Source organism: Zonotrichia albicollis, chromosome 27, assembly GCF_047830755.1.
Source record: "Zonotrichia albicollis isolate bZonAlb1 chromosome 27, bZonAlb1.hap1, whole genome shotgun sequence".
NCBI classification, from domain to species: Eukaryota; Metazoa; Chordata; class Aves; order Passeriformes; family Passerellidae; genus Zonotrichia; species Zonotrichia albicollis.
In genome coordinates, this window is record NC_133845.1 from 5,141,993 (window position 1) to 5,157,882 (window position 15,890).

The following is a 15,890-nucleotide window of genomic DNA, read 5'->3' on the forward strand; positions in this document are numbered from 1 at the left end:
TGACAGAGATGCTCCCTGAGCTCCTCGTTTTAGCTCTGTCTGTGATCTGGGTGCATTGTGCCCAGGAGAGATCCAGGTGCTGAGAACCTCCCTGTGCCTTTGGCAGCTCTGTTGTTGGCTGACATCAGCTTGGCACCACCAGCCTGACCCCATTTCGAGCAGTCCCCAAAATAGCAGGTCTGAACTTTGGTGCATTCAGTGCCAAGGGTCTGCTGTCTCATTCCTGAGCTCATTTGTCCCACATTAGCACAGAGGCACCGACCTGCTATTCCTGGATCAGCAGCAATCACCTTTTCCCTTTTGTACCAGGATTTCAAGACTGACAAGTGTTTCTAAAAACCTGGCCAATGAAGAAATGTGGAGAAAACAGAGCTTGGATGGTTTCAGAAAGAAGGCAGCTAAGGGGCACCAGGATAACAACCTTCCCAAAAGCAAAAGGTTATTACAGAGGACACTGATCAATTGTTCCCCACATCCACTGGGAATAGGCTGAGAAAAACTCCACTTCATTTGCAACAAAGAAGGTTTAAGTTAGATATTAGCTATACATTTTCTAATTAAAAAGGTAGCAAAGCAGTATAATAGATTGTCTGGGGAGACTGAAGAACCTGCTTTGTTAAAGATTTTCAAGAATAGCTTTCACATGTGCTTGGCAGCGAGGTCTCTGCCTGGTTGCAGGGGGACGGGATAAATTAGCTCTTGAGGTGCCTTTTCCCCACCTATTTTGGGATCTTGGCCATCCAATAGAGCCAGCCTAGAAATAAATGTGCAGCTCACCCCTTGCTGCAGTGTGGGCATCCTCATTTCTGGGTGTTTCTACCTCATTTTCTCCTTGGGGATCATTCCTGACCCTCGTACCCTGATGGAATATCCTTCTGCCACCCCTACCCTTCTCCTGTGTTTTGCTCTCACCTCATTTTCTCCTTGGGGATAATTCCTGACCCTCATACCCTGATGGAATATCCTTCTCCCACCCCTACCCCTCTCCTGTGTTTTGCTCTCACCTTCTTTTCTCCTTGGGGATCATTCCTGACCCTTGTACCCTGATGGAATATCCTTCTCCTACCCCTACCCCTCTCCTGTGTTTTGCTCTCCCCCTTCCCACAGCTCTGCTTCCCTCCATCAGCCCTTGGCCAAAACCACAGGTGCCCTCCATCCACGGCTGTTTCCCAGAGATATTCCCTAAACCTGGGAGGAGGAGGGATGCAGGCATGGGCTCAGAGTGTCTGGGCATGGCTGATAGCACCCATCCTGGGGGAGCAGCAGGCTGAGCAATCCTGGCTGGAACGGGGAGAGCTCCTTGCCCCGGGGCAGTCAGTCCCTTTGGAGAGCACAGCCTGCCCCGGGGCACGATTTAATTGCATCCTGAGAGGCTGGAGCGCTCCTGCCCCCAGGCCCTTTCCTGGTGCAGCAAGGGGGAGCTCAGGACCTGCTTAGAGCAACCTGCACACCTTCCTCTTCCTGGTTAAACCTGTTTAAAGGGAGACACCCCCTTTCCCACCTCCTTGAATCACCTCTCCTTTCTTATCAAGCTGCAGAAAGGGGCAAAATATCCCAGGGCTGTGTGCTGAACTTGGCACAGCCCTGAAATCTGGTGCTGAGCGACCCTGCTTTTCTAGGAGGGGGAATGTGACCCTGCTTTCCTAGGAGGGGGAAATGTTGTTTTGGGCAGGATTATTCCAGAATACATATTTATAGGGCCCATTTTCCAAGGCAGGAGAGTTAATCCTGGCACCACAGCCCAATTTTCATCGAGGTCATTAAGGCAGGTTTCCCTTTAATTGGACATGATAATTCACTTTCATGTCCTGCTCTGAGAAAGGGCTGGGTGAGCCAAAGAACAGCTTTTCAAATTAGGGAGCTCGCTCTCCAGAGCTGGAATTTCTGAGGATCTTCAGCACATTACAGGACTGAGCCCATCACTGAATCATCCCATACTTAAGTGCTGCAAGGAGTTAAGCTCTGACCTTTTCCTGCAGTGCCCAAATATCTCTTCCTAATGATACAGCAAGACACAGGAGGAATGGGTCTGGATGTCTGGTAATACAGGAAATTTAGGTCAGGAAACGGGAATCAGAAGAGAACAGATAGAAATTGTCCTGCAGCACCCCAGCATCTGATAGCGACTTCAGAACTTGCTGGTGATCGACTTTGGCTTAAGAAATTCAGGCAGGTAATAAGAGATTGCAAGATAAACAGCCAGAACCAGAGCTGGCAATGCATCCTCTTCCCCTCTGTGCTTAATGGAGATGGAGAAAGTCCGGCTCTGGTTAGTCAGCTTGATTGCTTGAAGAGGAAAAGGAAAATGAAAAGGGAGGGAAGAAGAAAAATAAAGGCCCTGAGTCTGGGTTTTTTCCCCAATTCTATTCATTAGGCTGTCAATAGTGCTCAGGCCTGGAATATCGACGGTGGATTAGCTCAACCCGACTCTGTGTACAAGACCAATGCCTTTTTAACCCAGCTTGTTTCCAAATCAATACACCCATCAGCATTCGAAAATTAGCCCGAGACGAGATTCCAATACTCAAGCTGGTGTGTCATGTTAAGAGGGCTCCCGGCCAAATCACAGAAGAAGCAGCATGAAAAAAAAACAGTTGCTAGCAAGGGATTAGGAATTTTCCATTAATCTTCCCCCAGGCTAAGAGCTCATCAGGCTCCCTGTGTCCCTCCACGAGGCTCCCCCTTGTCCAGCTCTTGCCCTGCCACATGGGCACAGGGTCAATCTTCCATGAACATCCATCTGCTTGACCATCGCATGTGGCCACACCTGTCTGTCTCCTCTCAAGAAGTCGTTTGTGCTCACACACTTGCTGAAGAGCACATGTAGGCATCCACTGAGCCACCAAAAGTGCTCCAGCACCCTGTGCTGGTCTTTCTCCTCCTCTTCCTCCTCCAAAAGTATGGAAGTTCAACACACAAACACATATTGTTGCTAGGCATACACACACTCCCACAAAGCACACAAATCTGTCAGCTCTCTCTTTTCCCCCAACACAAGTTTTACTTCAAGCACTGCCTCCAGCTTGGAAAACAAAAAAACATCAAAAACCAACAACAATAACAACAAACAGCACTGTGGGTCTGCCAGTGACTGTGTTGGGAGGCAGAGCTGCTGTATCAGAGCCCTGGGATTATGTCAGCAAAGATGGATAAAACCAAGCCTGACCGAGTTCAAGAAGCATGGGCCAGGAGCTGGACTCCATGATCCTGGGGGATCCTTGTGGGTCCCTTCCAACTCAGCAAGTTCTCTGATTCTGTGAAAGTCATTGCCCAGCTTGGGACAATCCAAGCTTGAGGAGCAGCCTTTACTTCTGCACCAAGCTGTGTCAAATGCTCAACATAGGAGTAAGGGACTTAATGGGGTCCACGTGCCAGACTGCACTGACAGGGGAGCTAATGGCACGGATGGATATATCTGTAGCCTGTAGCAGAGCCCTGGGATTATGTCAGCAAAGATGGATAAAACCAAGCCTGACAGAATTCAAGAAGCATTTGGAGAATACCCTCAGAGACATGGTGTGACTCTTGGGTATAGTGCTGTGCAGGGCCAAGAGTGGACTCCATGATCCTCGTGGATCCTTGTGGGTCCAGAGAACTCAGCAGGTTTTCTGATTCTGTGAAAGTCATTACCCAGCTTGGGACAATCCAAGCTTGTGGATCAGACTCTACTTCTGCACCAAGCTGTGTCAAATGCTCCACATAGGAGCAATGGGATGAGAAAACACCAAGGCAAAAGGAACAGAAAGCAAAGTCCCAAGCCCTCCACAAACTCCCTTTTCTTACCTTGCACGATGAGATGGACACGCGATGTCTTGGGGTGATTGTCTGTCTGCACGGAGCAGGTGTAGGGGCCCTCATCGTACACATCCACATCCTGGATCAGGATGCTGTACTGGGTTTTGGTGTTGGCCAGGAGCACCACCCGAGGGTCCAGGCACCACTTGTCATTGCCGGCATAGAGGATGCTGCTGCGGTTCAGCCAGGCCACCCGGGTCACCCGGTTGTCCACGGAGCACCTGGGGAGAGGCACAGAGGTGACCCATCAGTGTGCTGCTCCTGGGCGCTCTCCCTCCCTCCCCTCCAGCCCTCCTGGTCCTCCTGGCACTATTTTTAGCTCTGCTGTCAGCAGCACTTTCAGAGACCAAGAGCGTTCAGTGTCCAAAAGGGACAAGGTCAGAGCTTTTCCTGCGGTGCTCAGGGCACCAATATCCATCTAAACCAGCAGCTCCAGAGATTTGCCCAACAGCTTCACAGAGTTTTCAGACGCAGGGAAGTCAAAACCATCCAGTACCAGCCTTTCACTCCTCCATTCCAATTTATTCTTTTGCAAACTCCCAGACAAACAGAGCTGAGCCCAAGCCTCCATCCGAAGTCCACACTTTTTTTAGGGGTGCAGGTTGTTACTTCCTGCCCAAATCCATCACCTGTCATTCTGTCTGCAGACCTTCACATCCCTGCAGCCACACAAAGAGATGCAAACTGATGCTGGGAAAGCTTGTGCTGATTGACAAAGGAGCAAGAAAAATTTATCTTTGGAGAAAGCCAGCTCTGACACACACCTCTAAAGAGAAACCTTGAACATCTGACCATTTGTCCCCTCTGTCAACTTTTCCTTCCATACCCATCATCTGCTCCACTGCACCTCCCTCACTTGTGAGCTGAGCATTTCACTTATCCAGAGATGTTTTGGAGGTAGAAATCCTCTATATTCAGCCTCAATAAGCACCTGAGTTCCCCCTGGAGACAACACAGTGCAAACCTAGAAATTATTTTGATCCTGAAGGAGATTACTTTCCTGTCAACATTAGCTGGGATCAGTCCTGCTCCTCCCAAAGGTTTCTGCCAGCCCTGTAACCCCTCATCCCCATGTCCCCAAGCCAGGTTTGAGTCCTCAAAGCATCAAGAAGTTCTCTAAACAGCTGAAACCTGCAGCCCCCACAGCCAGCTAAACCCCTGCTTCTGTCTGAGAAATTTTGGGATTACGGAGCCATCGGGATTTAGCCACACTTTACTGGATGCTGGCCCCATAACATAATGTCCCTGCATAAAACCACTCAGCCTAAGATCCACTGTTTATGTTCTCCCCCAAACTACTTCATTAATTGTGCAGTGGCTGGATGCAAATTAACTTCAGAGGCACTGAGAGGGAGCCCAGCAGCCGCTGGGATGTCTCACTCAGGGTGACTTCAAGGAATGTGAGGGACTTAATGGGCTCCACGTGCCAAACTGCACTGACAGGGGAGCTAATGGCAAGGATGGTGTATCTGTGGCATGTGGACTTGTTCTGGACACTTTAGGGAGTGTGTCCTTTCTCTGGGTGAGCTGTGTCCTTACTGGGAGTCCTTACAGCCCCCTTTGGGTGGGGATGTACATTTTCTACATGGTAACAAGCGATAGGACAAGAGGAAATGGCCTCAAGTTGCACCAGGCAAGGTTCAGATTGAATATTAGGGAATATTTCTTCACTGAAAGGGTGGTCAAGCCCAGGGCTGTGCTGAAGTCACTGGAGGGATCTAGAAGTCCCATAGATGTGGCACTTGGGGACATGGATTCGTGGAGGACCTGGCAGTACAGGGGAATGGTTGGACTGATCTTAGAGGCTTTTCCAACCTTAATGACCCTGTGATGGAAGACTTCTCTTCCTGTGTCCATTACTGATGCCAGGGAAGACACAGGAACCCACCTGGGGAAAAGCTGTCCCATCTCATTCAGCCTCTTTTTGAAACCTCTTTGGCCCCAGCGATTACAGGAGAAGCCAAAATAGCCCACCCAGCCTCAACACACAAATTTTGGGGGTGACAGAGGAAACATGCATAAGATGTGTTGTCTGCAGCACAGGACACCCCTGAGTTGCCAGTACCCAACTCCTGCTCCATCCTCCCTCCCTGGTGTGAAAAACAGCCAATAAATTAAACCATTTTACTACTGCTCCATAATGATATTACGATAATAATAAATTAAATGTGAACAGATTTTTATGATCTACATTAAAAAAAGCAATAGATTCAGTCTGGGCTGAACACCAAGAACTTGGCTCTTGCTCTCAGCTGCATTACAGCTTGAGTGAAAAGCCTGAGAGTTTAGTTGCACAAGTTGAATTAAACTGGAGATTTCTTCCCAGAGGATGGGTTTAGTATATTGAACTCCAAATCTCAGCTCTGCTGGTAGCTCAGACCTATGGGGCACGAATAAAATGAAGTGGTTATTTGGTGTTTGGCTCTGGTACCATGAAATAGGCTCCTGTGGTGGTGGTTCTGCACAAACACAGGAGTGTCCAGGGCTGGGTGATGAGAAACCAGACATGACTTGAATTTCTCACCCAATCCCCTCTGCAGACGTTACCTTGAGGAACTGTAAGCAGGCAGAACTAAAAATATATATTTCCCCTCTCCTCCTCCACGCCAGTATCCTTTATGAAATGCATCAGCTTGGAGATCCTTGGATAATAATGGAGCCAGACAGTGTGCAATCCAAGCATTCCCTCTATCACATGGGCATTTAAGTGCTTTTGAAAAGCAACGGGGCTCAGGTAACGCATGAGGCAACAGTGAAATAAGTGCTGTCGCCCTTCACAGCACCCGGGCACAATCTCTCCTTATCATCCAGACACGCTTCCCTGTCCCTGGGATCGGCAAGCTTCAAGCTGGTACTTTGTATTCTTCCCTGCCTCTTAAAGCTCCTGAGCCTACATATATATATATATATATATATATAAATATATATATATAATAAAGCACAGCACGGCTCCTGGGAAAGAGGTGCTTTGACCTCTGGATGCACTGGGCTATTTAGGGATTGGCAGTTGTGCTCCTTCCTGAGCTGCTTCCAAGCACTCTGCTCCTCCTGCTCCTCCAGCCTCTCGTGCTCCTCAAGCCCCTCCAGCCCCTCCTGTTCCTCCTACCTCTCCTGCCCCTCCTGCCCCTCCAGCTCCTCCTGCTTCTTCTGCCTCTCCAGCCCCTTCTGCTCCCCCAGCCCTTCCTGCCCCTCCAGCCCCTCCAACCCCTGCAGCCCCTCCTGCCCCTCCTGTTCCTCCTCTTCCTCCAGTCCCTCCTTCTCCTCCAGCCCCTCCTGCACCTCCTATTCCTCCTGCCCCTCCTGCCCCTCCAGCTTCTTCAGCCCGTCCTGCTCCTCCATCCCCTGCAGCTCCTCCTGCCCCTCCTGCCTTTCCTGCCCCTCCAGCTTCTCCTGCCTCTCCAGCCCCTTCTGCTCCCCCAGCCCCTCCAGCCCCTCCTGTTCCTCCTGCCCCTCCAGCCCCTCCAGCCCCTCCATCCCCTCCTGCTCCCCCAGCCCCTCCAGCCCCTCCTGTCTTTCCAGCCCCTCCATCCCCTCCATCCCCTCCTGCTCCTCCTTGCACAAGCACAGGTCAGGGTCGCCGTGGCCGAGGCTCATCACAGCAACCCAATGCTCTTCCAGCCCCTCCATCTGCTCCTCGTTCCCTCCTCCAGCAGCCCGGTGCAGGGCTGGGAAGCCTCCTCTCCCACACGTGGGCAGCCAAGCAGAAACCCTTTGGCTTTGGCCAGCAAGCCAAGCTCCAGGCACAGGGGGAGAGCAAAGCCACCGCCGAGCCCGCGGCCTCCCATCCTTCCACCCTGCTCCTGGCAAAGTGCAAAGCCCTGGGATGCCTCCTCCACCTCGCTGGAAGCTCTCACTTTCCCTCTCAGCCCAGGATGTGCCAGGGAAGGAGGGGAGGGAGAGGTCCTTGGGGTGCCGGAAAGCACTGCTTGCCTCCAAAAAGATGATCTAAAAACAATTAAGCACAGATGAGGTAATTTTCTCTCTCAAGATCCTTAATCCTTGCTCCACTCCTGCTCAGACAGCAAGGACTTCTCCTGCAGGAAGATGAAAAACTGCTGTGCGCCAGCACAAGGTGGAGATGATGCTGCTCTGGATACTGCTGCCTCTCTCTGCTGTTTCCTTCCCAATAAACCCAGAGTCCCAAGCCTTGGAGTTTCTCCTCTGGGAGGGGAGAGCACTCCCTAACTCACTCCTACATCATTCTGGGGCAGGAAAGGATGGTTTGTAGTGAGATGAAGCTCCTCATGCTGCACCAGCCCCTCTGCTCCCTGAGGACTCTCAGGGCACCTCAAAATGACCACAAATTAGGGCATTTTAGACATTTACCTGCACTGAGCAAAGGTGAGAGCTGTGAATCTCTGTCCTACCCACCTGTCCCAACCCACTGCACTCCCCAATTAAAGTTGTGTGGTGGGTTCAAAGGGATGATGTCACCGTGGGTTAAGATTTTCTAAGCCTTCTGATGTTGATATTCTTGTAGAGAACTTTCTCACACACTTTCTGTAAATAACTCATTGTTTTGCATTCCTTTATGGAGGAGGAGAAATTGATGGATTGTTGGTTTGTCCAGTGTCATCGGAGAGGCGGCACTGTCACCCTCCAATCCACTGTCACTCTTGGAAAACTATAAATGTTGGAGTCAGAAAATAAACTTTCCTTTTTTCTTCACCTTGAGAACAGCGGTGTGAGCTTGTGTTCTGTCCTGTCCTATAGTTACAGGATACAGGGTGGAGCTGCCCTTTCCAGATCTGTCAACATCTCCCACAGGCAAAATTTCCCGGCTTTGTTATCCACCCTGTTCTATCAAGTTGGCCCATTAGGGGCTGGCCACCCAGACTGGTATTCCCAAACATTTCCATAGCTGAGGGTTGAGCTCATGCATCCAGAGGACCCCACAGGTGCAGCCAACAGCCCACCTGGCTGTAGGGACAGCACTCAAAGACAAATTGAAAGTGGGAAAGCAACAGCACAAGGATTCTGCCAGCGAGCACAAAGATGAGCAGGGCTGAAAATGCCAACAAAGCCATCAGTGGGGACAAAACAGCCTCGTAAACAAGTACCAGGAATAAACAAGCAGCAGGGTGCTGAGGCTGAGTTCCCTGACCACTGATCCCACCCGTGCTGTGTCCCCAGCACCTCCCTGCGACTCCAGAGCAGCCACAGATGGCACACACCAGCAGTGACGTGCCCTCCTGAATTTCTCTCTTTGCTTTCTCGAGTTTGCACACAAAAAAATGACATGAGAGGAGGTGGGCAGGCAGTGGGGGGAAGGAGGTTTTTAATTACTGAAGTGTAGTAATTGGCACACAACACTTTTTTTGTTGCCTCTTATGCAGATTGCTGGTGTTCCAGAGGGCTGGGCTGGAGAGCACAGATTGTCTCAACCCAGCAGGACACACAAGAAATGAATAATGTTAATTAGAACTGAAAAGAGCTCAGCAAAATTACCAACCTGATTGCTGCTTTCATTGCAATTATCAAGGTACAAGCTCCATCATGGGGAGGCAGAACAGGGCTAAGCCTGGCTCACCCCATCAAATGTGGAGGCCCAGCCTGGGCTGTGAACAAACTGACCCTCCCCAGGCTCAATTCTCCTTCCATCACCCCTAATTTTCATGGCATGCCCACACTAGAGAAACCACCTTCCTAAATCCTGGCCACTTGATAGAATTTCACAATGGCAGTGACCCCAAATCTTTAGGTTGGAAAGAACCTTTAAGACCATTGAGTCCAAGCATTAACCCAGCACTGCCAAGCCCACCACACCCTAAACCATGTCCCCAAGTGGCATCCCCAGATGTCTTTTCATTTTCTTCCCAGTCCAACTCAGCCATTCCCACACACTTCCAGATTTTTAATCAATCCCACACTAGCAATGTTTTGTCTGCTATGAGCTAAACCAAGCAGGAGACCAGGAATAAATTTGGGGTTTTATCTTAAAATTGGGTGCAAATCCTCCCACTGAGGCTGGGTAAGATGACAGGATGCTCTGGGCCTGCCTTGTCCCCAGCTTCTCATATCCCAGACATCACCTTCCAGCCTCTGCACTGTCAGCCAAGCTATAAATGATCAACTAAACCAGCCCGCCGCCCGAGGCAGAGCTCCACATCTTCAGATTTATTTCTGTGATTATCACATTTTATTGTTATTTATTAGGATTAATTAAAGGCCGGGCTGTGAACAACTCAATCCCAGTCAGGCACAGTCTCACAGACTTCCCTATGATGTTTAGGAGAGAATTTTGGCTATCAATTCCTGGGCACAGGGAAAGCTGAAGCCAGATTGTGCCATGCTCCCTGGGACAGGCACTGCCCACAATCCTGTAAGGCTGGCATGCCCATGCCATGGACAGCCTGAGGTGTGGCTATCACACAGAACATGGTCTGGAAGCTTTTTAACTAATAAATATCGAGCCAAATCTCTCATTGTTACAACCCAGTCTGGTTTTGCTCTCTCTGCTGCATTGGGCTAAGTCACGCACCAGCAATTTCTCCCAGTCCAGCCCTTCTCCAGCAGGATTTACAGCATCTGCTCCCTTTCTGTGCACAGCCAGCCTGTGTTTGCTCACACACCCTCCCTGCAGCGCTGTCTGCTCACATCCACAGCGCTGGCCAGTGCTGCCCTGCACACCAGCCCCACACAGCACACACTGAGAGCACCCACACACGTGGGGAACAGCACGTGCTCCCCCAGCAATAACCCCTTTCTGCTGGAGCAGGGACACCCAGCTCAGGCCATGGAGCTTGGATGGTAAGGATGGATGTGCTAGTCACAGGCAAAGAGCAGGAAGCGTTCGCAGTGGACTGTTGGATTAAAATATCTGTAGGTTTGGTACTGCTGAAAGCCCCCAGTGCTCAGTCAGGGACTCTAATGAGGGCTGGAGGCTCAGCCCTGCTGGGGTGAGTGGCTGTGATCAGGTTCTTGGCATTCCTGTCCTCACCTGCTCCCCAGGACCAGCCCAGTCATCCTGGCCCTCGCTGTGAGTTTGGCTGGAGGGCATCCCTGGAGCTCCCACTGATGTGACGCCACCAAAGACACAGCCCGAGGAGCTTTTCACAGCACAGAGTGGCTCACGGTGCTCTTCCCTGCATGGGCAGCCTGGTTCCTGCCAGGCAGGAGCTGACCCAATGATTAACTCAGCAGTGGGGTCTGGCAGGAAAGGGGGGGTCCCTGCTAGGGCTGGCGCCTTCCTTCTGTCCCCCCTGCAGCAGCCAGAGCTTTCCAAAGGCTGCAGGGTGAGGAGGCACCCTTGGATCAGTGCCCCTTCAAAATAACATTGAGCTGGTCAAAAAGAATGCTCAGAAATGGAAAATAAAACCCCTTTGTGCTTCCCCCTCTCTTCCCTACCCAGACAGCTCCATGTTGGTTGTTGCAGAGGGGTTCAGGGCCCTGGAGTGTGAGGTCCTGCATTTCCCACTGGTCCATGCAAGTTCCTGCCCTTCATTCCTGCCCTCTGCAAGGCTTCAAAGATATCTGGCACCTCCTTGCCAGGGAGTGTGAGTTAACTCATGTTTATAAAGTACCTGATCTCCTCAATTGAAAGTTTATACATGCAAATGATTCACACTAATTACATTAATAATAATACTGGGCTCAAAAAGATCCGCCTTGGTTCACTGCCCGGGATTTGCAGAGCTGCAAACAACTCCCAGTGTGCTGCCTTAGACACAGCTATTGGCACATGCCAAGGAAACAGGAGGAAACTGGACTGGGAAGGGAAGAAGAGCTGCAAAAAGAGCTGGAGCTCCTGCTGACTGAGCATCAGGCAGGGTGGGGAGCAGGCACGGATCGTGTGAGCACCTCTATGTGCATCCTGCAGTGCTGGGATCCTGTGAGCACCTCTGTGTGCATTCTGTAATCCTGGGATTCTGTGAGCACCTCTGTGTGCATCCTGCAGTGCTGGGATCCTGTGAGCACCTCTGTGTGCATCCTGTGAGCACCTCTGTGTGCAGCCTGCAGTGCTGGGATTCTGTGAGCACCTCTGTGTGCATCCTGTGAACACCTCTGTGTGCATCCTGTAATCCTGGGATTCTGTGAGCACCTCTGTGTGCATCCTGCAGTGCTGGGATTCTGTAAGCACCTCTGTGTGCATCCTGTGAGCACCTCTGTGTGCATCCTGCAGTGCTGGGAGAGCCCTGTGCCGGCCCCAGGGCTGCTGCAGAGCGGGCAGATCACGATGCAGCCGGCAGGGATGGCTCGTCTGGAAAAGTCTTTATCTCTCTGCAATGCAGCAGTGCACCAGCACCTTTCCAAGTCCCGTGCTCGGCTCATCCAGCCTTTCTATTTATCCTCCTATTGTCTCTGCTAACAACAGGGCTCTGCACATCTATAGCATCTTCCATCTCAGCATCTCGGAGCGTGCCACAAAACATCAATGAGGGCAGCAGGCATGGCAGGAAGTCCCTAACCCAGGCTGGGGCTGGCTCCCTGGGGCACCACTGGAGTGTGTTCCTGGCCCATCTGCCTGGGTGCCCTCCAGAAGTGCTAATAGCCCTGGGCATGAGGTGACACCAGCACCAAAATGCCTGTGGGCAGCTGTGTGGGGACACAAATGACATGGGCACTGTCAGGACCCAGGACATCCCTCTGGCTGCTCAGGATAGCCAGGACCCCTGCCAGGGGTCTCAGAGACCCTGGCACAGAGCCCAAAATGCCCATGTGGTTTTGATTATGACCCATGGAGCAAATTACCAACCTTAGATGAAGATCAGCAAGCCACAACAGTTTACGTAGAATATTAGTGAAGTTATCACAGGGTGGAAAAGTAAATTTTGAGGTTTTTGGGATGGGGGTTCAGGGGGGCAAGATGGAGGGAACTGGGTGTGTCCAGCCTTTCTCTTTCTTCTTCTTGGCCTCCATCTTCTGCTTACGCATTGGTTTAGAGTAGAAGCTCACTGTCTAACATAGGTGATAGGTATTGGAAAGTAATTGTAAACATTGTACATGTAGTTTTTAGTATAAAGACATAACACCACCCCAGGGGCAGGCAGAGTGCCTGGAACTGTCCTGCTGGATGCACCTTGGCAGGGCAGGAGAAAATTTTTTATAGATAAGAAACAATAAACAACCTTGAGACTGAGAAATGAAGAGCTCTGACTCCTTTTTCAAGCGCCAGGCTGGGAAAAGAGACTTTCCAACTTTTCTCAGGGTCATTCTGACCAGCTAGAGATCCCGACAGGGTACCACCAGGGAAGCCATTGGAGGGATCCTGTGCTGAGCTGTGGGACAGTTATTCCTCAGAATTTTCTCCTTTTTCTGCATTCCCAAAGCCCAAGTAATGAACAGGAGGCTCCTGGATGCCAGCAGGCAAAGCCACCCTTCCCCTGGCAGTCTTCCAGGGTTGCCTACAGAAGGATCCTCACTCCATCAGCCCAGCCCAGGACCAGCCTCTGGCAGCTTTAAAAAGAGGTGTGGAAAATGCCACGGGAAGAAAATAACTCCCTGATGATCTCATCCTCTCCTCTCAAACATTACAGAGCAGTGTAAACCCTTGCAAACAAGGTCTCCTCATCTGAGGAGGTGCAGAGAAGTTATTTTCTCTCTCAGCCTCCAAAAGAACAGGGATTTCTCTCCTTGCTCTGGGCTTCTGTCTAGAAAAAATGCTCTTTACCACCTACAAGTCCCGGGCTGAGCCACTCAAATCACCCCAACTCCCCATCCTTCAGCCCCCTCAGCAGCTCCAGCTCCTGCTCTCCTCCTGCAGGCTGCACTGTCAGCAGCCAGTGCAGAGAAGTTGTTTTCTCTCTCTGCCTCCAAAAGAACAGGGATCTCTCTCCTTGCTCTGCGCTTCTCTCTAGGAAAAAACGCTCTTTATCACCTACTAGTCCTGGGCTGAGTCCCTCAACTCACCCCAACTCCCCATCCTCCAGCCCCCCCAGCAGCTCCAGCTCTCCTCCTGCACTCTGCACTGCCTGAACAGCGCTGAACTCGCCCAATTACGAGCTGTGCCCCGGAATAAATCCCGGTTCTGCTTTGCCAAGTGACACTAATGGCCCTGGAATAAAGCGATGCCATCCACCCCAACGGGCTGCAAAGGAGCGCGTTTAACTGCGCACGCAGGCAAGGCACTGCTGAGCTTAACTGCACTGAAAATGCATTCCAAAGGAAGCGATGCACTTAACTTATCACAAGTGGGAAATTATCACTGAAGTGGCTTTTCCTTAGAAGTTGAGGCACAAAACAGGAGCGGTGAGGGGTGAACGCTTTCTGCCAGGGCTGCAGAGAGGGATGGAGGAGGGAACTGGAGGCTGCTGAAGGATGCTGAGAGTCCGCGGGCTCTGTGAGGAGGAGCAGGGGGTGAGAGGAGCTGCAAACAGAGGGCTGCAGGGCACTGGTGGAGATAACACAGGAAATCTTGTGCCCAGGGAAGGGAACAAGATCAGGAATCAGGTTTTCAAGGCACTGGCAGAGCTGCTCTGGAGCTGGGGGATCTTGCACTGTCACTGCCTTCGGCTGACCAGCTGGGTCAAGATAGGATCATGGAATGGTTTGGGTTGGAGAGAACCTTAAAGATCATCCTGTTCTATCCCTTGCCATGGGCTGGGACACCTTCCACTATCCCAGGTTCCCATCCAACCTGGCCTTGGGCACTTCCAGGAATGGGGCAGCCACAACTTCATGCGGCAAAAATATGCTGCTATTGTACATATATATACCATATCTATATATATCAGTCTATCTATTCTCTATCTATATTTTCTCTATCCATATATGCTATATCTATATATACCATGCCATCTCTATAATTCTGGCCTTGGACACTTCCAGGGATGGGGCAGCCACGACTTCATGCGGCAAAAATATGCTGCTATTGTACATATACATACCATATCTATATATATATCCATCTATCTATTCTTTATCTATATATTCTCTATCTATATATATTATATCTATATATGCCATGCCATCTCTATAATTCTAGCCTGGGAATAATTGCAGGTTACCACACCACCTTCCTACACCAGCTCTCCCTCACGCTCCTAATTGCATCTTCACCACAAGCTTGTCATGCTTCTGCTGCCAGGTGGGGAGAGATGGGGAGAGACAGAACAAGGACAAGCAGCAAATCCTTAAAATTAAAAGAGAGGTGGTCCCGGCAACTCAAGGCTGAGTAGGAGGAGTGGGGCATCCCAAGCCTTTGGAGATGAATCCTGAAGCCTTGCAGTGCTGTACTGCGTCACAGGGTGATTCTTCTTTGGCAGAAGAGCACAAACAGCTGAGAGAAAAAGCTAAACTGTGCCTCTTGCTCTGACATCCCCCCTCAGAGAGCACAGCTCCCTAGCAAGAACCTGCACAGCTTCTCACAGACACATAAGCCTCACCACAGAGCCAGATCTTCTCCCATTGCCTAAGCAGGAGGTGGTTTGCTACATAAACAAAGTTCAGGTGCTCCTCTCATGACTCTCCTGTGACTCCACAATGGGATGGGGACTTGTGCCTGACAGAAGAGGCTGGAGAGGCATTGGCACAGCAAGGCAAGTGGGGAACCAGAGGCAATGGAAAGGAGGAGCAGGAGGGATGTTGAGGAAGGAAACACGATGAAGCCAAAGCAATGGGACCTTCTCCAGCCATGCCATGTCACCAAAGCCCTCTCCTCATTTATAAAATAGCACTAATGAGACCAGAAACAAAAGAGGGAGGGAGGGAAAGGACCCTTCCCAGTAAAGACACCCCCTATCCTTCCCTCTCCCCTTGAGGACATCATCCTTAAAATATATTTCATTTCACAGCTGCATTATGGTACCACAAAATCCTGAGAATCCAATTTAAGAACAGATTACCTCCTCACTTACTTCATTTGAAGCAATTACATGTTAATTTTCATTGAGACCAGCCTAATGCATACCAATCTGATGCTGCAATCTCATTTGAATACTTGAGGGAAAGCTAGTTGGGCTCTGGGCTCTGGAGGCTCATATTTAAAGGGCCACTTCACATTTCCTTTCCCTTTTCCCCTGGTTATTTACGTTCTCATCACACTTGTGGTGCTCCCTCCCTTCCTTTGGGGCGTTCCTCACAGCTGCTGAGACAAAATAAAAATGCCCAATCAGTGTTGCAGTGATGCTGCTGTGTCCATCAGCAGTGCAACCCCC

The 15,890-nt window shown here is 50.6% G+C and overlaps 1 protein-coding gene across 9 annotated transcripts in view; it reads right to left on the reverse strand.

The window, feature by feature from the left end:
- The window catches only part of LOC102061060 (protein CEPU-1), a 399,822-nt gene that overhangs the window by 48,969 nt on the left and 334,963 nt on the right, over positions 1 to 15,890 (reverse strand). For all 9 annotated transcript variants that reach the window (XM_074527878.1, XM_074527883.1, XM_074527879.1 and 6 more), the window contains one exon: positions 3,784 to 4,016. In XM_074527878.1, coding sequence (XP_074383979.1) covers positions 3,784 to 4,016 — 233 coding nt within the window. The remainder of the gene's footprint in view (positions 1 to 3,783; positions 4,017 to 15,890) is intronic.